The 27,840-nt window shown below is 39.0% G+C and overlaps 1 protein-coding gene across 1 annotated transcript in view; it reads right to left on the bottom strand.

Moving 5' to 3' along the window:
• The window catches only part of SPAG16 (sperm associated antigen 16), a 1,005,436-nt gene that overhangs the window by 400,873 nt on the left and 576,723 nt on the right, over positions 1–27,840 (bottom strand). Inside the window, exon 13 of the mRNA XM_075529250.1 lies at positions 15,951–16,077. Within this exon, the coding sequence (XP_075385365.1) occupies positions 15,951–16,077 (127 nt within the window). The remainder of the gene's footprint in view (positions 1–15,950; positions 16,078–27,840) is intronic.

Genomic DNA, 27,840 nt, shown 5'->3' on the forward strand with positions numbered 1-27,840 from the left:
TCTTCCATATCTCATAAAATTTCATTCTTATATTTGTAGCAGGATATTTAGAAGAAAGGTTGACCTTAAAGATGAGTTATGTTTTCTTCCATCAAGCACATGGATCCCTAATTTGCTGACCTTTTATGTGATGACAAATGGTTGCCAATCACTTACTCTAAACAGATATTTTTAAAAATAAGACGCTGAGTCATTCCATCAAAATAAATTTTCCATTTTAAGAGGGAACATAAAGGAATTATTATAAAATGTGCTATAGAACATTTTGATAAAAGATATTTGGGTTTTTTTTTTCGCTGTCAAATATATGTAAGTGAAGTCACTTTTAAAAACTGCTACATAGCACTTAAAAACAGAACATACTGTTTTAAAATATGCAGAAGCCTATGGCTATTTTACAAGATCAATTGGTTAACCTTTGGATAAGATAAATGACTAGCATGGTTTTAACAAAAACACCTTTGCATAATTGGCTGATGAATTTGAAAATTCGTTATCCAGACTGGTGAGTACAGCCATGCAACATATTTCCCCTAAAGAGTTTTCAACTTTTATGAGTAATCATTTGCAGCTTTGAGACTTGTTAAATCCAAACATAGATTTGACTCTGGAATCACTGTATCACAGTGTTAAAGCAAGATTTTTAAAATATAAACATATTTTATCATCTTTTCTCACTAATATGTAATTTAATACTAACATTATTTTACAGTGATAACTAAGAAAAATATAGAGAGCATAAAATATATCTTACAACATTGCGTATTGCCTCCTCCTGCCATCCTTTTTGTAGTGAGTATACACATATGTCATCACATGTCTAAGATACCAATAAATGCTTACAACATGTTTTCACAATAAAAAATCGAGATTATCTTGCTATCTATCTGGCATTGGATTGACTAATGGAGACATGAAAATAACCTAGGAGAATAAAGTATCCTTAAGAGAGTAGAATTTGTCTCCTTCTTGATTCTGTCTCTGGCCTTGGGAAAGTTACTTTGCCTCTCGAAGCCTCTGCTTTCTCAATTCTGGAATAGAGCTACCCTGATGACTTGATTCCAGTAAGAATCATGCAGATGTTTTGGTTAAAATGAGAACATCGTGGTGGCACATGCTGTTGTTGTAATCCTTAGGTGCCTTGTAGCCGGTTCTGACTTATTGTGAGTGACCCCACGCCCAACAGAACAAAGGACTGCTCCATCGGGGCAGTCCTCAACAGCATTCTTCTGTTTGGACCCACTGCTGTGGTCACTAAGGCAATGCATCTCATTGAGTGGCTCCTCTTTTGGCGAACCTTTACTTTCATTTTTTTAAATCATTTTACTTGGGGCTCATACAACTCTTATCACAATCCATACGCACATCCATTGTGTCAAGTACATTTGTACATTCCCTCATCATTCTCAAAACAAACATTTGCTCTCCACTTAAGCCCTTGTGGCGACCCTCTAAAAGAGGTCTTGTGCCACAGATTGCCTATTTCAACAGTTCGGTTTATTTCTTGAATACTGCCTTCATGGCCATTGATTGATTAGGGATCCAGGAGATAAATTCATTGCACTTGGGCAGGGGCCATCCCAAACCCAAGGATGCACATGGCATCCCAAGTTAAAGAAGGGGAAGAGGATAAAAAGGAAAACAAACAAACAAACAAACAATGGAATTTAGGGCGTAGGCATTCATCCACCCAGGTGGAGGGTATTATTTATGTGTCCACAGAGAAGGGAGTGAGAATGCAGGGCTCATCACTGTGCGCCCAGCCTGGAGGGCAACAGAGCTGCATGGAGCAACCCATTAGCAGAGAGGACTAGTGGTGGCCCCAATCTGAGCTCTGCTGACCCCTCCCCAGAAGATCGTGCTTTAGAGAACAACACTTAAGCCACAGGGTAAGGAGAAAGGTTGGCCTGATCTGCCTACATGGGAGCAAAGAAAGAAAGAAAGAAAGAAAGAGAGTGAAGGTTAGACCCAATTCTGGTGCACCAGGCCCTGAGGATGATGTTCCTGCTCTGAGCAGCTAAGGCACAGAAGGACTGCAGGGTCGACTGTAGGGTTTATATGTCTATCTGTATAAGATGGGCAGGGAAGCAAACCTGAAGAGAAAGCAATGGGAACAATGATTCCAGGGGGACTTGGTGGGAAGAGGACGTAGGGGAAAGGGAGTGTGAGAAAATAAAGTCAAGGATAGGGGCACAACTAGGGATCTAAAATTGAGGATGAGGGGGTGTGTAGAGTTCCTGGAGGGGATGGAGCAACCTAATCTATGAGAGGCACATGAGGGGTGAGCATGATAGTGGGGCAGGAGTAAGGTAAAACGATATAGAGGAGAGAACTAGGAAGCAAAACTGTAGAGGTACAAACATAGATGTGTACATTCATAAACATATTAATACATAAAAATTAGAGTATTGGCCTATGGACATATATTTATAAGGCAATACATTAAGGTAGTGGACAGAGTTTGGGTATCTACTCAAGTTTACCTCAACATAAGAACACTTGGTTCTAACAGTCTGGTAATGGGTGATGCCCACCTTCCTGAATCAACCACTGACGACAAACAAGGTGCATAAGCAAATGTGGCAAAGAAAGCAGGTGGTGCCCAGCTATTAAAAGTTATAGCATCTGGGGTCTTAAAAGCTCGAAGCCACACAAGGAACCAACTAGCAGGGAATCAACATAGCCCACATGGAAGAAGTACACCAGCCTGTGTGATCATGAAATGTTGATGAGAACAGGCATCAGAAGTTAAAAAAAAACAAAACACAACTTCTTTAAGGTGAAGGAGAGGAGTCAAGGTAGACACCTAGAGCAAATCCTGGGATAACTGGACATTCCAGAGCAAAGGGGCCACGCAGAAGAGAAGATACACCCAGGGTGCAATATAGCCCCAAAGGAATGCACAGTACTTTTCTAGGTCTTTAATCCTTCCTCCCCACCCCCCCTCTTTTATGATCTCAGTCCTACCACACAAATCCAGCTAGTCTGGTGTACATACATCAGTACAGACAGGAGCTTTTAGTTTATGGAATTCAGGACAGACAAAACCCTCAGAAACAGTAACAGGAGCAACGACTTCAGGAGGGAAGGGGAAGGGAAAGGTGGGAGGGAGGAGGGGGAGAAGGATAGCAATGATGTAGAAATAACCCCCATGAAGGGGACAAATACAAGGGTTGTAGGCAAAGGGATAGAAGGGGGGGTATAAGATATGTATAAATAACAATACATAATATATTAAGGGTTTGCGAAGGTGGCAGGGTGGGAGAGGGAGGGAAAAAGAGGAACTGTTATTAAGGGACTTAAGAAGAAAGGTAATGGTTTGAAATTGTTGATAGCAATATTTATACATATCTGCTAAATATAATGGATGTGTGGACTTCACTTTTTTTCTAGAATAGACTATTATAAGAGCCCCCCCCCAAAAAAAAAGAATTTAAAAATTGTCAATTTTTTCTCCATTTGCCATGGTTTCCAGTTCTGAGGATTTTGGTTTTCTTTCCATTAAGTTGTGATCCATATTAAAGGCTGCTCTCCAAGGTTGTGTCATCTGCACAGTGAATGTAGTTAGCAGTATTCCTCCAATCCTGATCATTCTTCAAATAGATCGGCTTCATGGACTATTTGCTCAGCATGGGTTTAATGAGTATGGTAAAAGGATATATCCATGACACACACCTCTCCTAATTTTAAACCTTGTACTATTTGAAGGACTGCTAAGTACTTCATGTACAAATTATGTGTGAGCACAGTGAACTGTTTTGAAATCTCAATATGATCCATAGTTTGTTATGATACATAGTCAAATTCCTTTGCATAGTCAATACAAGACAAGTAAATATCTTCATGATATTCTCTGCTTTCAGCCAAGATCCATCTTAAAACAACAATGATATCCCTAATGCTTCCAGTGCTTTATAGTTTTGTTGAAACATTTCTATTGTTAGTCCATCACATCCTGGAATCTTGTTTTTCATTAATGTCTTCAGTGTAGTTTAGCCTTCTCTTATCAGTAACATCCATTCTTGATCATATGCTACCTCTTGAAATAGATAAATGTTGATTAGGTCTTTTAGATATAGTATCTCTGAATTCCCTCCTTCATCTTTGTGTGTGTGTGATATGTCAAAACATTCAATAATAATAATTGACAGTAGTAGGACCCTGCCTACCAGATTAATGCTTATTAAAACAAAGCAAGGTGACATTGGAATAGTATGTATATGGGAGATAAGGCACACTGTAGGTGAGAGATCTGAAGTCTAATGACTGCCTATTCTATCCTCTTGGGATAGCAGTCATCTGCTTCTTCTCACACTTGAATTTCAGCCTTGAGTCCAAGAGCTACAAATGAGCTTGAGGTAGAGCCCAGTTCACTTAGTGGAGTTTCCACATGAAATCCTTCTGGTGTGGTCTATGAAAGATGTTGGGCACCTTGAAAGAACATATTCTAATGTCTCACCAGTCTATAGCACATGGAATGGGCTTCTGTTAGTCCAGGTAGACTAGAGAAACAAATCCAGGAAGACTCATACATGTATAGAAAGAGATTGATATAAAAGAGTAATTGTATATTAAGAAAATATCCCAGCCCTGTTCAGTCCATCCGATATTAGCCTATATGTCTGATACCAGTCTATAAATTCCTCTTCTGACTCATGCAGCACATGCAAAGACACGGAATGCAGGGAGGGCACAGGCCAGTGGGTGGCAAGTCTGTGAATCCAGTGGTGGTGGAAGCATCTCAGCGCTGGTGCAGGTCTCCCCGTGTCTCCTCCAGCTCTCTGAGTGTCTCAACAGCAGGAAAATGAAGGCAGAGAGACTCAGTCCAGCATCCAGTGAGCTATTAATCTCCATGGAGCCTCCAAATTAGCTCATCGAACTGCAATTTGATTGACAGTCTAGACTCCACCCCTTCACTCAGGTTGACAGGAGGGCCACAAAGAAACTAGGTCAGAAGAGTCTAAATAAAAACAAAGTACCAGGCATATTTCCTCTTTGGGTCCGATAGAAGTAATATTAAGTGGGTTTTGCCCAGTGAGAGGTTTCTCCTCCCCATTTCTCTACCAACAGAAATGCACTCACCCTTCCCTGAACTGGATGCTCCCCTCACTCAGTCTTGACTTCAATTTCCAGTAGGTTCGTTTATCACTCTGGTAAGAGGGTCTGTTGATTTGAGGTGCCCATAGACTTCTCATCTGATCTTGACAACCTGACTCCAGGTGAGATGACGCCTCCTCTGTCAATGCTCTTTTTTAAGAAGAACCACACATCACCCCTGCCTGCCCTGGCCAATATGTACATCTTAACAACCTCTGTCGTCTGTTGATGATGCTTGCATTATTCAATATTTTTCTTTCTATCGAATTCTTTCTATTGACGGAATCTATTGGAAAATCAAACTGGATGCTTGATTCTTTCTCTTCTTTTTTTTTTTGGTTAGAGGTCTTTTATCGTTTTCCTACTCCGGGTATTCACACATTTCATTTTAATACTTTATTTTGTTTTCTTGAGCTGTGCTATGAACTGTTCTAGTCAGCCTTTTATGTTTATTTCGTGGAATCTCTAGCTTTGTCTCAATTACCAAGTCCATAGTTTACAACTACTCTTCTCTCCACCTTTCACATTTTGATGACCAATAATTTTCCATAATGGAATCATTAGTGTATCAAAAATTAATAATTACCAAAAATTGTATGTTTTATTAAATTCAGACTGAAAAAATGGGCAAAAATCTTTAATTTATTTATCACTAGTTTTAGTGGTTGGTGAATAAACCTGTAAAATGATTGCATAACTGAACTTTCCTGTAGGTATACAGATATGACATTATCACAGAAAGCACTGTGCTTCAGGATGCATCTTGAAATGCCCTTTTTGACAATGGATGCGATGCTGTTCCTCTAGACTTTTCATTCTTGCATTGTATACTCTGATTCAGAGTGGTTAATATCAGCCCAGTTTAGCTCATTAATACCTAGAATATTGATCTTCATGTGTTACATTTCATTTTACTCCTTCTGATTATCCTAGATTCACAATTTGCACATCCCATGTTCTGAATATTAATGGATATGTACAGCTGTTTCTTCTGTGACCAATCAGCAAATGAAGGTCTCAAAGGCTCTAGCCCATCCGAGTCATTAGAGTCAGTTCTAGTTGTTGAGGCCGGCGCTTTCTCAGACAAATGTGGTGTTCCTGCAAACTGAAGGGATCATCTTCAGCGCGACATCTAACAATGCCCAGTTTCTGTTCATGAGGCTTCCACTGGCTACATCCTCAGGAGTGGACAGTTTATTCCTACTTTGTATTCTGTTCGTTGTCTGGAAACTCTGCTGAAAACTGATCCCTCAGGGTGACCCTGTTGGCGCTTGAAATACCAGTGACATAGCTTCCAGCATCACAGCAACAAAAATGCCTCCACAATATGACACACCAACAAATTGAGTGGCACTTACCATACTCCAAAGTTACTACTAATGAGTCAATGCTGACTCACAGAAACATTATAGACCAGGTTAGAACTGCCCTTGTTGCTTTCCAAGACAGTAACTGTTTACAGGTGTAGAAAGCCTAAACATTCTCTTGAGGACCAGCTGCTGGTTTCAAACTGCTGAACTTCTGGGACACAGTCCAATGAGTAAACAGTAAGTCACCAGGGTTCCTCGAGTGGAACATAGTAGGTATTTAATAAATGTTAAGTAAAGGATCAGCTCTTAAAACAGTGAACATTTGCATAAAGAGACAAACGTACCTTCCTATTGAGAACAGGATGTTGTGCTTATTAGGTGACAGTGAGTCAGCTCCAAACTATAGTGACCAAGACACAGAACAAAACACTACATGGTTCTATGCCAGCCTCATAATTGTTCCTATGTTTGAACTCATCGATGCAGTTACTGTGCCCATCCATCTCATCCAGGGACTTCCTCTTATTTTGCTGCCCTTCCACTTTACCATACATGATGTCCTTCTCCAGGGACTGATCTCTCCTGATAATATTTCCAAAGTATGTAAGACTACTTTACCATCCATGCCTCTAAAAGGAGCAGTCTGGACTTCCTTCCAAAACAGATTGGTTTGTCCTTTAAGCAGTTGATGGTATTTATAATATTCTTCTCTAGCACCACAATTCAAATGCATCAGTTCTTCTATCGTATTCTTATTCAATGTCCAACTTTCAATGCTTATGATGTAATGGAGAATAACATGGCTTGGGTCAGGCACAACTTAGTCCTCAAAGAAACATCTTTGCTTTTCATTACTCAAAAGAGGCTTTGTGCAGCAGATTTACCTAATGCAATATGTAATTTGCTCTCTTGACTGCTGCTTCCAAGAACACTGACTGGGTATATAAGCAAGAAAAAATTCTTGACAAATTCAAACTTTTCCCCCACATTTATCACGATGTTACTTTGTGACCCAGTTGTGAAGATTTTGATCTTTCTGACATTGAGTTGTAAGTCACAGTGGACACGACAATCCTGGATCTTCTTCAGCACGTTTTCAAGTTCTCATTTTCAGCAAGCAAGTTCATGTCATTTGCATACTGTAGGACTGAAGGTTGTTTATGACTTCCTTCAAATCCAATGTCACATTCATCTTCATATAATCCAATTTTCTGATGATTTTCTCAGCCCAAAGATTGAAGAAATATGGTGAGAGGACACAACTCTGAGGAACTCCTTTTTCCTGATTTTAAACCATGCAGTACTCTCTTGTTCTGTTTGCACAACTGCCTCTTGATTCGTGTGCAAGTTCTGAATGAGCAAAATGAAGTGTTCCCGAATTCCCATGTTTCTCAGTTATTCACAGTTTATTATGGCCCACACAGTCAAAAGCCTTTGCATAGTCAATGAAACAAAAGCAAATATCTTTCTGGTATTCTCTGCTTTCAGCCAAGATCCATCTGACTTAGCAACGACATCCCTTGTTCCATTTCCTCTTCTGTGTCCGGCCTGAATTTCGGGAAGTTCCCTGTCAATGTCCCGCTACAACAACTGTTAGCTCATCAGGTCTTCTGTCATTGGTATTTAGTGCTTCAAATCTTTTCTGGAAATTTAGGTCAGATAGACTCAGGGTTATATTTTCCCTCTCTTGGAACTCTTTTCATATTCTTCAGCTTATCCTGCAATAAGAGCAATTGGTGGTCTGTTACATGATTGGCTCCTGGTCTGGTTTTTGCTTCTGATATTGAGCTTTCCATCTTGCCTTCCATGGATGTAGTCAATTTTTAATTTCTGTTTATTCTATCTGGGGAAGTCCGTGTGTATAGTCACCTTTTGTGTACTTGACAAAAGGTGTATGCCATGAACAAGCCATTGGATTTGCAAAATTTTATCATGAAATCTGCAGGTTAATTTCTATCACCAAGGCCATGTATTCCAAATAGTGGTCCTTCTTCTTTGTTTCCAACTTTTGCAAACCAATCAGCAATAACTACCCATACATCTCGATTGCATTTTTGATACATTTCTGACTGAAGTCATTGGTAGGATTCTTCAATTTCTTCACTAGCATTTGTGTTTGGTGCATCAATTTGAATAGTAGTTGTATTGATTGGATTTCCTTGAAGGTGGATAGATAAAATCCTATCACCAACAGCACTGAACTTCATAATGGATTTATCAAGATCCTTTATGACAATGAATGCCACTCCATTCCACTTGAAGATGTTACTCCCTGAATAATAAACCATGTGATTTTCTTATTCAAAACAGCCATCCATGTCCTATGATATGGATCCTCATGTGCTGTATTTCATTGTTGATGACTTCCAATTTTCTTAAATTCATACTTTGGACATTCCAAGTTCCAATCATTAGAAGATTTTCACAGCTGTTTCTCTCTACTTCGAGCCCTGCCCCCACATCAAATGAAGGTCCCGAAGGCTTCACTTCCACAGACTTTAACCAACTCCAAGTTCAACTCATTCCCAAGAAAGCAGCCCCTCTTCTGTCACAGGTTGATTGCCCTAGGTCTGAGGGGGCCTATCCTCCAGCACTATCTCAGACACTGTCCTGCTTCCTTTGATTAGACTTCAGTATTTGAAAATGCTATCAAGCTAGGGATCAGGTTTTCAGCAGCTTTCTCCTCCGAAGTGGGGAGCCACGTCCTTCTTCATTGCCTCGTCTTACTCTGGAAGCTCCGCTGAAACCTGTTCACTTTGGGTGACCCTGGTGACCTTTGAAATACCAGGGACATCACTTCCAGCGTCACAGCGACACACAGGCAGCACAGGACCACAGTACAACAACCTGACAAACAAGCGATGGACTGAATGCAAGATAATTACTACATGATGTTTAAATAATTTATCTTCAGTCCTGTTGTGTGTTCAGTGAACTGTGTGCCTACTGAGGGCAGGCACTCTATCACAATGCTGCCCCAGAATCTGGTCTTTTGCCTAATATATTAGCCATAAACAGACAGAAACACCACCCTCCAGTAGCTTCCAACTACTATAGATCTTGTAGGGCAGAGTAAAATGCTCTTAACAGTTGCTAAGGCTTTAAACCTTAGGGAAGCAGCCTCCCCCATCATTCTCCCAGAGGGATGCTGGTGGGCTAATTATTGTACCACCAGACCTCCTTGTCCAGCACACGGCTCTTAGATAAATGCTAGTAAAGTAAAAATGGCTTAAAATGAATGTGAGGGAGAAATGGTACCAGCGTTTCTTTTGTTTCCATATGTTGGTTTCCGAATAGCATCAGGTTCCTCTCAGTGTTTACCACATCTGGTGAAGCCAATAGGATGCTATCTAAATTATGTTGTAGACAAGGGGCCAGGCACCCTACTGGACCCAATGGTTTACCTCTATGGGGTGAGATTTTGTTTCTCTGCCTTAAAGGAGCTCGCAGTGACCAATTTCTGGGTGTGTTTGCTGAGGCTCAGCCGGGGGAAACGATGTGCTGGGCAAGTGCCTGCACTCAGCTTCGTAACAAGGCACAGTCGCCAACGGCAGTCTGGGTCATGAGCTCTTTGTGTCTGACTCATGGCAGGAGACTAAATGTCAGCAACTCTGACTGTTAACCGCTCAGCACTGACACGATTCACAGATGTATTACTCATCCGATGTTTTGTTTTACTGTATAACTTGCACATGCTCCAAAAGCAACATCAAAAGCTAAAATATTTTCACTGAGATTGTGAATGAGTAATAATCACATTGCATTTATTTTAAGGGGGCTTCCAAAATACACAAATAGATACAGGTAGTTCTGGGATATGAATACCAAATTTACTTACAAGCCATAGTTATATCAACTCCTGTACAGCCTATTATACACATATTTAAAAAAATCAAGGTACACACATGGTTTGCAATAACAAATGATGGCTACTTTGTGATCTCTATAAAACATTATATCACTGTTACGGTATTATTATGTTCATGATGTATTTGGAAGAGTTTTTTTTATTGTTGCTTATGTATAAAAAGGCGCACTGTATACAATACACTGAGATTAAAAATTTGATTGACATTAGATAAGAACTGTATTTAATAATCCCGACTTAAAGTAAAAATCCAACTTAAAGAAGATTTTGGAATGGAACTTTTTAATACCTGAGGGCTGCCTGTACTGGGATTTTTCATGTTATTTTTGGGGGAAGGCATTACAATTTTTCATTTTATCTACTATGTGATATTTCATTTTCTGACAATTTTTACAAAATTTATAAATGACTTATTACCCTTTCATAACTTTAAGGAGAAATACTTTGCTGTAACTCTCTTAACCAGAGCAATCTCTGCTCGGTAATTATAGAGATTTATATCTCTCCAATCCTCCTCACAAAATAAAGGGCTCTTGTGTCCAGTTGACTTAGAAACTGACTTATAGGTATCCAGATTCATTATCTTTGGTAATAAGCAGTTATACTAGTTAATGATTTAAGACTTATGTATATTTGAGAAGAGAAGAAATATATTTAACACTGACTTATAGAAATATAATCCACTGGTCATGGTTATGTTTCATCAAAAATATTTTCAAAGGTGTCTTAAGATGAACAATCGTATTGAAGTGACAGGTCTTGTCTTGGGAAAAGGGAGGATAGAAGTCCGTAAGAGGAGATGAATAATTGGGTAGGAGTGGGAACAATCTGGGAGAGGGGTATTGATGAGTCATTTGAAGTGTTGGATGCAGAATTGAAGATCTGAAATGTAAAGCTCTGTCCCAACCTAGTCACAATAAAAATTCATCAAAATAATAAATACCAGGTACTGTTCTGACTGTACTAATAAGAGAGGTAAATAACTTACCCCCTTTTATGTCGAGACAGATCATATATGTAAGCTGACAATATCATTTATCAACAAATTAACTTAATCTAATTATTATAAAGAAGCATCATACCAGTATACCAAGGACTGAGTTCAGTTACAAGTCAAATAATGTAATAAATAATATGTTGTACAGTTAATAAATTTACACAGAAGACAAAGAAACAAGTATTATACTTTTCCAGGTCACATTTGTCTATATCGCTATGATTCAATGACAAAAATAAGTATGTTTTAATGGAGTGGCAAGGTCCCCAGGGAATGCTGAAAGTGGACTTGTGGGTCATGCTGTGGTGCCCCAACAGACTGGACTGGAAAACACTCCTAAAGGCCAACAAATGATCCTTGAACTAACTACAAGCTTTTCTTTCTTAATGTGTTTTGTTTGTTCTTTGTCAGTGGTTTGTTGTATACTGTTGATTTGTTTTGCTCTGTCTAGTTTTTGTGCATGTTATTATCTCCACAGGTCTGTCTAAATAAGATAGGCTGGATGAACTATCTGTAGGAGAAACAATGGGATCCACAGTTCCGGGAGGGGGTTGGGATAGGGGGAGGTGGGGGCTAAGGAAGTGGTGTTAACAAATCCAGGGACAAGGGAACAACAAGGGATCCAAATTGGTGGTGAGGTGGGTGTGGCAAGCCTGGGAGGGAATGATCAAGGGTAAGGTAATGAAGAGGTATAGCTGAAACCCAAGTGGGGACAGAGCATGATAGTGGGACAGGAGGAAAGTCAAGGGAAATAGAGGAAAGAGCTAGGAGCCAAAGGGCATTTATAGAGGTCTAGACAAAGACATGTACATATATATATATATATATATATATATATATATATATGGATGGGGAAATAGATCTATGTGCCTATATTCATAGGTTTAGTATTAAGGTGGCAGAAGGACCTTAGGCCTCTACTCAAGCACTCCTTCAATGCATGAATACTTTCTTCGATTAAACTGGCATTCTATGATGCTCACCATCTCGACACAACCACTGAAGACAAAGCTGGTGAACAAGCAAATGTGGTGAAGAAAGCTGATGGTGCCCGGCTATCAAAAGAGATAGCGTCTGGGGTCTTAAAGGCTTGAAGATAAACAAGCGGCCATCTAGCTCAGAAGCAAAAAAGCCCACATGGAAGAATACACCAGCCTGTGTGATCACGTGGTTCCGAAGGGATCAGTTATCAGGCATCAAAGAGCAAAAAAATCATATCATTGGGTGCACACCTCCGTGATATGATCGCTGAGGACAAATGGGTGCATAAGCAAATGTGGCAAAGAAAGCTGATGGTGCCCGGCTATCAAAAGAGATAGTGTCTGGGGTCTTAAAGGCTTGAAGGTGAACAAGTGGCGATCTAGCTCAGAAACAACAAAGCCCACATGGAAGAAACACACCAGCCTGTGTGATCATGAGGTGTTGAAGGGATCAGGTATAAGGCATCTTCAGAACAAAAAGTCTTACCATAGTGAATGAAGGGGGAAGTTCAGAGTGGAGACCCAAAGCCCATTTGTTGGCCACTGGAGATCCCCTTGCAGAGGGGTCTAGGGAAGGAGAAGAGTCAATCAGGGTGCGATGTAGCACCAATGAAGAATACAGCTTTCCTCCGGTTCCTAAATGCTTCCCTCCCTTCCCCCAACTATCATGATCCTAATTCTACCTTGCAAGTCTGGATAGAGCAGAGGATGTATACTGGTGCACATAGGAGCTGGAGGCACAGGGAATCCAGGGCAGATGATACCTTCAGGACCAGGGGTGTGAGGGGCGATACTGGGAGGGTAGAGGGTGAGTGGGTTGGAAAGAGGGAACTGATTACAAGGATCTACATGTGACCTCCTCCCTGGGGGACGGACAACAGAAAAGGGGGTGAAGTGAGATGTCGGACAGGACAAGATATGACAACATAATACTTTATAAATTATCAGTGGCTCATGAGGGAGGGGGAAGCGGGGAGGGAGGGGAAAAAAGAGGATGGGATGGAAAGGGCTTAAGTGGAAAGCAAATGCTTTGAAAATGGTGAGGGAATAGAATGTACAGATGTGCTTTACACAAATGATGTATGTATGGATTGTGATAAGAGTTGTATGAGTCCCTAATAAAAAGTTAAAAAATAAGTATGTTTTGACACCTTTATGAATTATGGGGCTATAAAAGGGTTAAATATTTGAAAAAATTCTAGTTTCAGAATCATTACTTGTGTTTAATATGATATAAAATTCTTAAGATCTGGGAGAGTCTTATCTTTTTACTTTGTTTCATTTTAAAATAAATAGCTAAAGCTAAAGAAAAATCAGTAGGACTGTCTAATGAAACTTTAGTGAAATGATTCTGTATAATTCTACAGTTGTCACATTTTACTTGCAGATTTTGTTATTAATATTTTTAGTGCAAAACTTTCACTATGGGATTATAATTGCCGAAGTAACTTCCCCTTATGGTTTATTTATTTATTTTTCTATAATGCATAACTATAATTTAAATATTGCATTTTTTAACCATTGAGTTTTTAAGCTATGTTCAGACAGGAGAGACATTTTATGAACTTGATTTTTAATCATTGCTGCAGTTACCATGCACTTTAAAATACTATCAATAATTTAAATTTAAATCTTGTCACTAAATCAATTAAAATATATTTCTATTTATTTATTAAAGTCATACTTTTGGCATTCACAGATCTGACTACCCACAAAATTTCAGCACATGACTGCTAGGATTGGACTATGATCAACCACTGCTCTGCTGACTCCTAGTCTCTTGCTCTCAGACAGATCCAGATGGCTCACACAACTTCAGCTAAGACAGTTACCATGATGACAGCACAAGCCCTCTGTTCCCAAAGAATGAAACCGTTTCAGGCAGAAAGCCACCAGCAAACCACTCTTAATAAGAACAGTTTTATTTCCAGGCATTAGTCTTCATCTTTTCAAATGAATGACACTAATAAATAGATACTGTCTGGGAACATCTAGTTATAGCACTGGGAGAAACAGATGCAGGAGGGGGGACTGAATCAAAAGAAAATAAAATATAGGTCACTACCACATTAATATTTTTGTATGGCCTTTCCATTTCCATGTGCCTAGACGACATCTAAGTTTTTAGCGATAAATGCATCAAAAGATTTGTTCTTTCATAGATGCGCCATTAGCTGGAGTATGCACTCGGTACATTACCATCCACGCTATTTTAAAGCAAGGAACGGTGGTGGGACCTTTGAGTCCACGGACAACCAATTGCACTTTTATTCTTAAACCATACCAGACTCCCACCCACAACGCTGTCCCTTTGTCTCCAGCTTCCTGTCTAACATCTCTGCCATGGATGGAGCTGGTGACTATGACTTTTACACTTCTATTAGTTGCCTTTTCCAATCATATATGGAATTGGAAACTTCTTATTATGCATTCAATCCAAGTACATTTTCCCCATCGAACTAAACAAATCCTCTGAACTCATAACCCATGTCCAGGCTGCTTTTCTTAACTGATCCAGAAACCCACACAAAGGACATTTCTCTTCTTGTGTAACGTCTCAGAGCCCCATGTTTTCATTGCATCCTCAAGTGTTGCTGAAATAGACTATGGAGAGTCTGCTTTGTGTAGCTTGACCCTCCTCGAGTACCTTAAATCTGCGCTCACTATTCCTGTGTGATAGCTTCTCCTTCCTGTATGTGTACCACTGCTCCATCAGTAAAGAAGCTGTCTTCTCCTTTTAATCTTCCCTGCAGGAGGTTGAAAGTGCGGTCTACACAGCCTGCCTCCGTCTTTGCACAGTGAATTCACACTTGTAGACACAGTTATCACAGACGGTGCCAGGTGTAGTACTAAAAATCCCCACAGAAACAGAAAATTCCGAGTCCTGAGTAAACCAGGAAAACTGGTCATTTCTTCCTCCTTGCATAACCTCCACTCTCCTCCATATAGACCATTAGTCCCAGATGGTTCTATTCCAGTACTTTGCTGGTCATTTCCTGGAATGTACACTTCTAGAGCATACCTGTCATATCCCAATTGTGCTTTAAATTTCAGTTCAGATGTAGTCTCCTCCGTAAAGCTATCTACTCTGACAGACACATGAGGATTCTCCCTCTTGCTTCTCCTTTGTACCTTGTTTTCCACTGTCAGCACCCCACTGCATTCAAATAATTCTTTAAAAAAAAGTTTAAACTTTGTTGTCAATGACAAGATTCTAGGGAGCAGCTGTGGTGGCAGTGGCTACATGTTTGGCTGAGACCCACAAGGTGGGCAGTGTGAAAGCAGTACCTGCCTCCCAGGAGAAGGCGGGGCTTTCTACGCCTATAAAGAGCGACCATCTCAGTAACCCACGAGGGCAGGGCTACCCTGTCCTAGTTGCTATGAATTGACATCCACTCCATGGGAGGTGAGATTTAGATTTAGGAGAGGCGTTATGTATTTCCCTGTTGTATCCCCTACAACAGAAAATTTAGGTCTCAAAAACAAGTTAAATTAATAGTTAATGACTTTAGTTACATTTATTGTATAATCCTCATGATTGTGAGGTAGAGTAGATAAGTATATAGAGACAGAAAATTCGAGATTACCATTCTTTTCCTCTAGATAGCCTTACATAACTACTTTATAAATGATTTCTAGGATAACTTTCAGTGACTAAAATTGTCAACATCTTGAAAAAAGAGTTGGTCTTTGCTTACTGTTCTTGCATCCCAGATAGACAGGGACTTGTCGGCTGACCCTGTGAGGAGAGTGTTGGAGAACGGGAAAAACTCAATGCTGTTGACAGAATCCGTGTGTCCGTACAAGGTACTCCTGCATCGTTCACTGTGGAGAGACAGAGAGTCAGGTTTTAGGAGTCCACACCCACTTGTCGTTTAGGGTTTCTACATAACAGCAATGAAAACAATGTCAGTACTCAAGTATAACATTTTTTAAAAATGAAAAGAAAAACATTTCTAAATGGTAAAGTATACAAATCTGCTAAATTGCAAGCACTTTATAGAATTAAAGCACAGTATTTTCTAAATGCAAATTACCTTCCATTTATAGTCATATTGTAAAATCATCTTTACATAGCTTGTTTTACCCCTTATTATGAAATTACACAATATTGCTTCCATCTTCTAAAGGCACAAGCTAAAAAGTCGAGGGAAAAAATCTCAGGAGTACCTAAAAGGCCAAATATACGTCTTAAACGTCATGTCATCTCCATTATTTTTTCAACTTTAGCTGGACTTGATACATTTTAGAGCTTCAGAGTAGAGGCCCAACGATCTAGTAAAACAAGTGTTCCTGGTGATTCTGTTGCAGGCCAATGTTTGAGAAGTCCTGTTCTAAAGGATTAGAAGTAACCCAAAGACAGTGACAGAACTTTGCCTTTTGGTATTTTATGAAAGGGCTCCCATGTTATTTTGGTTGTGGTGATAGGGTGTTTTCGTTGGTTTGTTTTGTTTTTAATAAAGTAGGTTATATATAAAGTAGCAACACACCACACTTGTGGCCACTGATTATTTTTTGTTGTTTTTTTCCTATTGTACTTGGGTTGTCGACAAGTCAGAGGTGACTGAACAATACCTAACAACGTTTTAAAAACAGAGAAGGAGTAGAAGCAGGATCACTGGGTAAGTGCTGAGAACAAAAGAGCCAAAGTAAATACTCCTAACATCTGCCGCCAGGGCTGGGCAGTGTGCAATTAATATGCTCAGCAGCTACCTGAGAGGCTGGAGTTTGACACGGACCCAGAGAAAGCGGAAGGTCGGTCTGCTGCCAAAACATCAGCCTTGAACACCCTTTAGTGCACAGTTCATTTTGAGACCCGTGAAATCACCAAGGGTCAGACTTGACGCCACTAAAATTTGGGGTTTAGATGATGGTCTTAGAACCAGTCAATCTCTGAATAAGTGGTTTCTCACTGTCTTGCACCAGATCACATGTGAAGGTGTGGTTTGTGGGAAAACTGGAAGAGCCAGGAGACTGGCTTTCTGTTTAATGTCTACAACAGCTAGCAACGTTAATCATAGGCAAGATGATTAATCCCTGTGAAAACCACTTTCTTATGTGAATAAGACTATTTAATTAGGTGCACTAAGAGATGCTGCACAGTTTTGACATATGATCTTTTTTTAAACTCTGCTGTAAATACAAAATGAAGATGAACAGTGATTCTGAGAAAAAACATCTATGAACTGTGAGGCAAAATGCTTGTCCCTTACTCCTTAAATATTATTATTTAGGCATTTTTCAAGACCAAAGATACTGGATCTGCATTTTAAAGGGTTGAAAATTCAGTATCTGACTCAAAATAACTCCAATAATGCTGAAGAAAGAAATATATTTTTTATACAAAGTAAAGCTGAGGAAATTCAAACCCAGCAAATCTGTACGAGAAGAAAAAATGAAAAGTTGTTTAGGATGAACATAAATGATACTAGATGAAGACAAGGATATACATAAAAATAAAAAGATTCTAAAAATAGAATTATAAAAATATATATTCAATATTTTTCTTAATGCTTAAAAATCCAACTGATTGTTTAAAGTTAAAGGTAATACTGGGTGGAAAGGTACATTCCGTGTATAGACAAATTAATTATAAGGTAATAATAGCACTAAACTCAAAGTCCAATGTTCTCAAGTGGATTTCAACCCATCACAAGCCGGTAGATCAGAGTAGAACATCTCCGTGGGTTTCCAAAGCTGCACATCTATAAAGGATGTGGGTCTGAATCACCGGCCTCTCAGTTAGCAGCCAAGCCCTTAATCATATACTATCAGGGTTCCTTAGCATAAAACAGAGTGATGCTCATGGAATCCTATTTTTTTAAGATCCTTGTAACTATCCTGGTGGTGCAGTGGTTAAGCATTCCATTGGCAGTTGGATCCACGTCCATAAAGATTACAGCCTTGAAACTCTATGGAGAAGTTCTACCTTGTCTCGTAGAGTCACTATGAGTTGGAATAGAACTGGCAATAGCCGTTTTATGGGAAATCGTTAAAGTCCTTGTAATTTGTGAGGAGATGAACAGAAGTTTCTTTCTGCTAGTCACAAGATCTGTGTGAGTCAGGAAACAGATTTGTCACATATAGATGAGATCATACAATATTAACTCTTACTAATTGTACTTAAGAAGGCAATATTGATAAAAATAAAATGATGGTCAGCAGGGGCAGGAAAGTGCTTTAATGTGGTTTATCTATGCGAAGTCTCCCGCTCTCACCCAACAACTTACTTGTCTCTGCAGGGGGCTGGTAAGATGGTGAGGCTTCACAAGGGTGTAATTGCGGAATTCCCTAGAGTGGCATCATGCTGTGCATTAAATGGACTCCCAGAGAAGTAGGAGTAGGAATCTCCTTAACAGCAAGATCCAGGAGGGCTGCTCCTCCTCTGGACCCGAGATTCTTGTCCAGTGAACCCACTGGATCCTGATGACAGCTGTTTCATCAAGGAAGAAGCAGCCGGAGCCAGAATACAGAACAGACTGCTGGGCTTCCCAATCCATAGAGCAAGTGTAGCGCTTTGGTGCTGGAGCCTTGCATTTTGGAGTGGGATGCCTATGGACACTTAATTGGGGATTTTGACTTGCTGACCCATGGAAGTGGAGATGAGTGCCTTTGGGCTAATGCTTACTGGATTGGGGTGTCTCTGGGCACTTAACTTGGGAACTGTGCTTGCTCACTCACGTAGTTTGTGTTGAATGCCTTTGGGTTGAGGCTTACAGCAGAGTAGTATACCTCTTTGGGCATTTATGACCAATGCCCTGAAACATGCCCTGGTCTACAACTACCTTAATTATTTTCCCACTGGCATTACTTGTTAACATCCTTAATAAACCTTCTAATCATGAATATTTTGCGTGTGAGTTTCTGTGTAGTCATTACAATGGATATTAGAAACTAGAGAGGTCAAATAATGGACATTAATTAAGACTTTACATGGTTTACTCACAAGAATATTGAACTAAAAGTCCCAGACAGATAAGCATATATACTGTGTAATTCCATTTACATGATTTCAAAAACAGGCCATTTCTGATTAGGTTACCAAACTAGTTTTTGCTTAAGAGGTGGGTTTTCATGAATTATAGGCACAAGGAATTTTCTGAGATTATAGATAGAATTTGTAACTTTGATTCACAGAATTCATCACTTAAGGACAATGAAAGTCTGCGCATTTCACTGCAGGTAGACACCATTTCAATTAATAATAAAAAGAGACTGTCAGAAAGAAACTTCTTTCTCTTAGCATGAGTCTCACAGTCTTTGGGACATGATCAATCATTTGAGTATACTCATAAATTCAGTGGCTAAGTGGATATTTACAGAGAGTTAACTCTTAACATTATATCTCCAAGATCAACAATTTTATATGGATCAAATACATAAGTTTCTGGGGATTTAAGGCATAAAATAGATGCACCATTGAATATTTATTTTCTCTTTTTCAGAGTCATTCATTATAAAGTTGATGGATGTTTTTCTGTTTGTATTTAATTTTTAGAAGAAATTAAAGGAGGGGGTGTGAAATAAGAAAATAATCAAAAGGGGGAGGTGGGAGAAAGGAAGGGGTAGGGGGACCAACCCATAAATAGAGACAACAAGTGAACTAGAATCAATGGAAGGAAGGGCATAGGATGCCTCGTGGAGCTTAATCAAGGGCAATGTAGCACTAAGGAATTACTACACCCAAAGGAAGTTCAAACATGATGGTGGGACAAGAGGAAAGGAAAAGTAAATAGAGAAAATGACGAGGAGGCAAAGGACAGTTATAGAGGGCTAAATACAGGCATGTACATATTTAAATACATATAATGAGAGGGGGAAATAACTATGTACTCATATCTATATGTTAAGAATTAAGGTTACAGATGGACATTGGGCCTTAACTCAAGTACTCTCTCAACACAAGAACACAAGATTGTTCTAACAATCCTTCATTCCGTGATGCTCACCTTCCCAACATGATCACTGAAGACAAAATGGGTGCATAAGTAAATGTGGTGAAGAAAGCTGATGGTGCTCGGCTATCAAAAGATATAGTGTCTGAGATATTAAATGCTTGAAGATAAACAAGTAGCCATCTAGCTGAGAAGCAACAAAGCCCACACGGAAGAAGCACACCAGCCTGTGTGATCATGAGGTGGTGTCAATGGGTTCAAGTATCAGGCATCTAAGATTCAGAACAAAATCATACCCAATGTGAATGGGGCAGAGGGCATGGAGTGGAGACCCAATACCCGTATGTAGAATATTGGACATCCCCTAACAGAAGGGTCACAGGGAAGAGATGAACCAGTCAGGGTGCAGTATAGCACCGATGAAACACACAACTTTCCTCTAGCTCTTTGGTGCTGCCTTCACCCCACTATCATGACCTCAATTCTACCTTACAAAGTGGATTAGACCAAAGCATGCACACTGCTATAGATAAGAGCCCACAACTCAGGAAATCCAGGATAGATAAACCCCTCAGGGCCAACAATGAGAGTAAGAGCTACCAGGAGGATTAGGCGAGGGTGGGGAGGAGGAGAAATGGGGATTCGATCACAAGGATCAATATACAACCCCCTCCCAGGGACATGCATAATGGAAAAGTGGGTGAGGGGCGATGAACAATGATGTAAGATATGAAAATAATAATATATAACTTATCAAGGGTTTGTGAGGGAAGGCAGGTGGGATGGAAGGGAAAGAAATTAGGAGTTGATATCAGGAGCTCAAGTGGGAAGAAGAGAATGCTTTGAAAATGATGATGGCAGGATATGTGCAAATGTGCTTGACACACTGAAAGAATGTATGGATTATGATAAGAGATCTACGAGCCCCCAATAAAAATATTTTAAAAATATATTTAACAAAGAAAAGAAAAAACAATAGAGATAATTGAATAAGAGAAGAAAATCTCTCTACAAAGTTTTAAGGTATAACTAATGTTCCTATATCCTGTTAGCCACATTGAAATAGATTTTTCACTTGTGACCAAATGAAAAATGACTATTTTTAATGAACTTTGGCTCCACTGGTTGCTAGCCACAGGGTTGGTGGTTCAAATCTAAAAGTGACTCCAAAAAAAAAAAAGTTGAAGTTTCCTGTTTCTGTAAGATTTACTGCTTCCGAAACACACAAGGCCAGTTCTACTCTGTCCAATACAGTCACTAGGAGACAGAATCAGCTCTATGTTCATGAGTTTTTGTTGTTGCTGTTATTTTATATTTCATTAGTGGCAACTTAAAGATATATTTATTAAATAGAAATGAAACTGAATAGGATTTTATAAATTTTTCTTAAATTTAAAATATATACAAAATTCACCCTCTTGCTGAAATGTCTTCAATCTACAAAATTTAGTGGTTTCTGTGGTTTTAGGTAAATGCAACCATATTACAAATATGAATATATGTGTCATCACAATGTGAATCTAATATTAGCACAAAGGCAGAGAATGAGTATCCTGGTGCCCTGTTCATAAGCAAATATTCAATGTTCTATTGGTATTGAGTTACTGTGCACAATTTTAATTTATATTCAGGCTTTGTTTGCTGTCATTCAAATCCGGTTTTATTATTTGGGTGTATATTTGTAGTGGTAGGGGAGAAGGAGCAACTTCTCATTGACATATTACAGCTCCCATAGTTCCCCCAGCGGAAAGGAAAAGCTGGGTCTTTGCATAGCTTCAGGGGAGGAAGAATTGCTCAAGGAGGAAGGAAATCTGCTCAGGAGTCAGCGGTTTAAGGTGTGGGGCATTCCAGGCAGCCAGGCAGCAAGAGCAGGCTTGTGAGAGATTAATTAGCTGCCAGGGAAGGAAGGCCCATTCGGAATCCCGTTGCAAGGTGAAAATGGACTAAAGTGATGAAGCGTGACAGCTCTGCAAGGCATGGAAATGATTTGTACATTTCCATCAAAAACATAAACACTGAAGCCTCCTGCAATTTTCTCTGTTTCCCTGTCTACTGTTTTCCCATCATTTTGCAGGGAGACGTTCACTAGCAATAGCTCTCTCTTAACTTATCTCCCACTTTCCCTCTATTTCCCCTTGTCTTCCTTATTCTCTTTCATTGCTCCCTTGATTTAATTTATTATACTGGTAACTGGATGATGGATATTTCCCTCAACTTTCAACTTCCTGTAAAACAAAGTTACCTACTCTTCTATCTCAGATACATTTTCATTTAAATTGTATTTCCATATATATAGTGACTCCTAAGGAGATAGAGTTTTAACACAGTTTCCCTTTGTGAGACATTTACTCTCAGGATCTTTATTTAGTTTGCTGTGTTTGACTTTTGAAAAAAAAAACTCTTAATATCAGAAATGAAACTTCAACTTTAAAGCCTCAGGTAAATGAATACCAGGTTCAAAAACGAATGTGACTAATGGGATTATGGAGCATTTATGGGAGTGCAGCAACGTGACATTTTGGTGAATGTTAAGGAAAAGATCCTTCTACACCCCCCCTCAAAATAGCTTTTCTGAAAAGAAACAATGAAAGACACTGCCTTGTTAATGTCTAGCAAGATATGGACTATAAATAATATATAATTGAGCAAAATTTCATTGTTAAATCTATCGCGGAAGTTATCTGAAATAAAAAGTATTTATAAAAAAACTAAATCCAATAACCCAACATGAACATAAGTCAAATCTATTTAAATTCTCATACTGCAATTCATGACATCCAAGTCCCACATTAAACTTGGTGACTGTAAGCTTTTATAACAACCCACTGGAATTTTGTAACTCAGCAAGGCAAAGTCCACCAACGGCACACACATTCCTACTTCAAAACTAAGAACCTTATCAAAGAGAAAGCTTTCTTTTATTATATTACTCCAAATAATAAAATTACTTCATCCTACAGTGATTCCTTTCTTTTTGGTTATGGAATAAAGTTGAATATTTACAGGGTGGATGGGTGTGCTGTTATTTAAATAAAACATCCAGAGTCTGCCTCAAGCCCCATGGCAAAATTCACCACCTGTGTCTACTTGGAAATCATGAGATCTGTTTCCCCTATGAAAGTCCACATGAATGGTCCACTGGGTCAATGAAAGGGAAGCTCATGACCACATTGCTCAACAATGAACATGTAAGCTGAACATTTCCCCCAGTTGTTTAAAGAGCAACTAGCAAGCCCAAGATCAGGAAAGCAACCAGTATTTTAGGTATATAAGCAAAATCAGGGTAAATAATACATTCACAATAGAAGAACTGATTCAGCATACCTATACATTCTTTTTGCAATTTTATTACATTTTCAATTGAAATGTTTTTTCAAGGTTGCAGAGAGGAGATTAAGAGATTGAATTTGTACACAGTGGAAAACAATGCAAGTTTGGCAGTAACTAGGAAATAGATCATAGTAATATATACATTAAAATAAGAAGACTAAATAGCTAAAGGAAATGACAACCTACTTTAAACTGATTAAGGCAAAAGCAAATAACTGCAAAGCCTCAGTAGTTTCTATTCTACAGTTTAGTCTAACATTGATTGAGTACTTATTGCCCTCTGAAGACTAAGTATGCTAAGTAATGTAATCTTCACAATAACTACTGGAGCATAGTAAGTTGATATAAACTGTTTAAGATTGCTTGATCATCTGTTTGTCATACCAGGATAGCCTGCATGTTGCTGTGATGTTGAAAGTGATACCACCAATGTTTCATGTATCAGTCCGGTCAGGCATAGTGAACATACTTCAGCAGAGCTCCCCGATTAAGAACAGATTAGGAAGAAAGAACAGACAATCCACTTCTGAAGTATTAGCTACGGAAATTTTATGAATAGATGTAAGTGGAGTACTGTTTGAGAGAATGCCAACAGATGAGCACTTCTTGGGTTGGAAGTGACTCAAAGTCAAATAGACCTTAATGATTTTAATGGAGCAAAGCTTTGGGGATCATTACCTGTTGCTCGGGGCACAACTCAAAATGAAAAGAAACCACTGCAAACATCCATTACAAATCAGAATGTGATATATATAAAGTATACATCTAAGAAGTTTGGTTGTTGCCAAAAATGAAATGGAAGGCATAAAGAAAAATATCCCAGGCATTAGTAAACTGAAGTGGACTGATAGCCATAATTTTTAATCTGACTGTTATATGTTTACTATGTAGAAAATGAGAAATTCACGAGGAATGGTTTCAGATTCAACTAAAAACGAACATTTCAAGATCTATCATGAGGTACCATGCTGTGATAGGCTACAACCTATACATCTACAAAGAAAAACAGTTAACAAAATAATTATCCAATTTAACACCCAATCACTAAAGCCAGCAAAATTGGATAATCCTATCAACCAGTTTATTTTGAAATTGACTAAACTTGCAATTGGCATGCTTTGGTAATTACTGGAATGCAAAAGTTGGAAAGAAAGCAGGTTCAGTAGTTGGGAAATCTGGCATTGGTGACAGAAATGAAGATGGAGAGTGCAGGATACAATTTTGAAAGACTAGTGATGCTTTCATCCCACACAATCATTTTCAACAGCAAAATAGTAATGATTCACATAGGTCTCACCAAAATGTAGTACAGAGGAATACGTTGACTACATCTGAGCAAGGGTCTCTGGAGACCTTCAATGTCATCATTAGAAAGACAGGCAAGAAGGAAAAGACCAGAGTGGAACTCAAAGAAAATCTGAAACATGCTCTTAAATGTTGATTAGCTAAAGCAAATTGACGAATTGATGGAAGTACAACCAGAATGGTCCTTAAAAGCAAGGATATCTAGACTTAGCATCTTGTTCCTTGGACATGTTATCAAGAAAGACTGATCTATTTAGAAAGATGTCATGTTTGGTAGGTATAAGGTCAGAGAAAAGGAGTAAGACTTTCAAGGAGATGAACTGATACAGTGACTGCAACAATGACTCAAACCTAACAATTATGAGGTTGCACTGAACTGGACAGTCCTATATTCTTTTGTGCATAAAGTTGCTATGAGTCAGAACCAACCTGAGGACACCTGAGAGCAACAACATTAGATAATTAGGTAGAGCACAATTGTAGCTCAAATAGTTGGCTCCAGACCATGTACTTAAAAAAAATCATTTTATTGGGGGCTCTTACAATTCTTATCACAATCCATACATACATCCATTGTGTCAAGAACATATGTACATTTGTTGCCATCACATTCTCAAAACATTTGCCTTCTACTTGAGCCCTTAATATCTGCTGCTCATTTCCCCCCTCCCTCCACACACCCCCTATCTCATGAACTCTTCATAATCCATAAATTATTATTATTTTATCATATATTACACTGTCTGATGTCTCCGCCTACCTTCTTCTCTGCTTTCCCTCCCCAAGGGAGGAGGCTATACGTAGATTCTTGTAATAAGTTCCCCCTTTCTACCCCACATTCTCTCCACCCTCCACGCATCACCACTCTCACCACTGATCCTGATGGAATCATCTGTCCTGGATTGCCTGTGTTTCCAGTTGCTCTCTGTACCAATGTACATCCTCTGGTCTAGCCAGATTTGTAAGGTAGAATTGGGATCATGATAGCGGGGGTGGAGGGTAAGCATTTAAGAACTAGAGGAAAGTTATATGTTTCATCGTTGCTTCCCGGCACCCTGACTGGTTCATCTCCTCCACACAACCCTTCAGTAAGGGGTGTCTGGTTGGCTGCCAATGGGCTTTGAGTCTCCACTCTGCACTCACCCACATTTTCAATGATATGATTTTTTGTTCATGATGCTTGATACCTGATCCCTTCGACAGGCTTGTGTGTTTCTTCCATGTGCGTTTTGTTGCTTCTGAGCTAGAAGGCCGCTTGTTTATCTTTGCGCCTTTAAGACCCCAGACTCTATATCTTTGGATAGCTGGGCACCATCAGCTTTCTTCACCACATTTGCTTATGCACACGTATGTCTTCATTGATCGTATCAGGGAGGTGGGCACCCATTGATATGATTTTTAGTTCTTTGACATCTGATACCTGGTCTCTTCTGCATCTTGTGGTCAGAGAGGCCGGTGTGCTTCTTCCATGTGGGCTTTGATACTTCTCAGCTAGATGGCCGCTTGTTTATCTTTGCGCCTTTAAGACCCCCGATGCTATATCTTTTGATAGCTGGGCACCATTAGCTTTCTTCACCACATTTGCTTATGCACACGTTTGTCTTCAGTGATCGTATCAGGAAGGTGGGTACCCACTGATGTGATTTTTAGTTCTTTGATATCTAATAACTGGTCCCTTCTACACCTCGTGTTCAGCCAAGCAGGTGTGCTTCTTCCATGTGGGCTTTGATGATTCTCAGCTAGATGGCCACTTGTTTATCCTCAAGACCATGTACTTTTAACCTGCTCTTATACATGCCTGTCTTCCTCAATATACAGCATGATTTTAATGTCAACCGAGGACTTTTGATTATCAGCAATTGATAAAATTGTTCTGCCCTTCAGACAGAACAATATGTATTTCATTGAGAATTTCTCTAAAATACAGCAGTTAATATTTGAAATATTTTAGGGCTTTTCAATAAAGCATACATTATTTAGAAAACGAATTCCCATTAATCCATATTTCACAGTGCCAGATATATCAATACATTTTGATTAAAACATTTTAAATTAAACAAATGCTAGTTGGTCAGATATAGTAGTGTACAATGGTCAACTTTACTGGCTCACAAGACACATTTATTTCCAAGTCCACATTCCTTAAGTTCATACACTAGCATGAAATTGGCCAAGATGGATGCAATTACACCATGGGAATTGAGAAATACTTAAAACAAGGATTTTTATTTCATTGAGTTTACAAACATATGCCTCCTTTTACCTAACAGCCTTACTTTAGCTGGAATTGTTTGCCTTTCCAAAAGAACTCCCTAATCATATTTTAATAATATTTTCATATGTTCACTCGAGTTTCCTTTGCCTCCCTAATTTTATTATTTTTTAAATTAAGTTAATTAAGGATACCAGGACTCTTCTTATCCTTGGAGGGACCTAGTTTCTTAACCGCCATTGGTAATTTCCTGGTGGTTTGCTATCAACTACATATTCTAATTTGGTATAAAATGTAATTTTCCCTGCATGTTACTATAAAATGCAAAAAGAACCAGAAATGTGATGTCACATTGCTGGGTTGATCCTCATGGTCTGGGATTCTGAGCGTTAATAGACTAAATAAAATAGCTGCTTAAGCGTTAGAACTCGTGCCTTATGGAGTGGAAGCAAGAAAGCCAACCCTTCAGGAGTCTGAACCTCAGAACTGAGTGAGAAAGAATAAAAGACGAACCCCAGGAAATGAAGAACAGAAACACTGGTAAAGGATGAGAGTGGATGGTATAAATTATGAAAATAAAAATAAGTTATAAATTGTCAAGGGTGCACAAGCGTGGGAGAGTAAAGCCGAGTGGGAGAGAAGCTGATACCAAGGGCTCAAGTAGAAAAAAAAATATTTTGGAAATGATGATGGAAAAATATGTACAAATATGCTTGATACAATTGATGTGTGTGGATGGTTATAAGAGCTGTAAGAGCCCCCAATAAAGTGTTTATTAAAATCAATAAATAAAGAAAAGTGAAAAAGAGAAGAATTAAAAAAAAACCTTTAGCTTCTTTATATGGT

This window comes from Tenrec ecaudatus, chromosome 13, assembly GCF_050624435.1.
Source record: "Tenrec ecaudatus isolate mTenEca1 chromosome 13, mTenEca1.hap1, whole genome shotgun sequence".
NCBI lineage: Eukaryota > Metazoa > Chordata > Mammalia > Afrosoricida > Tenrecidae > Tenrec > Tenrec ecaudatus.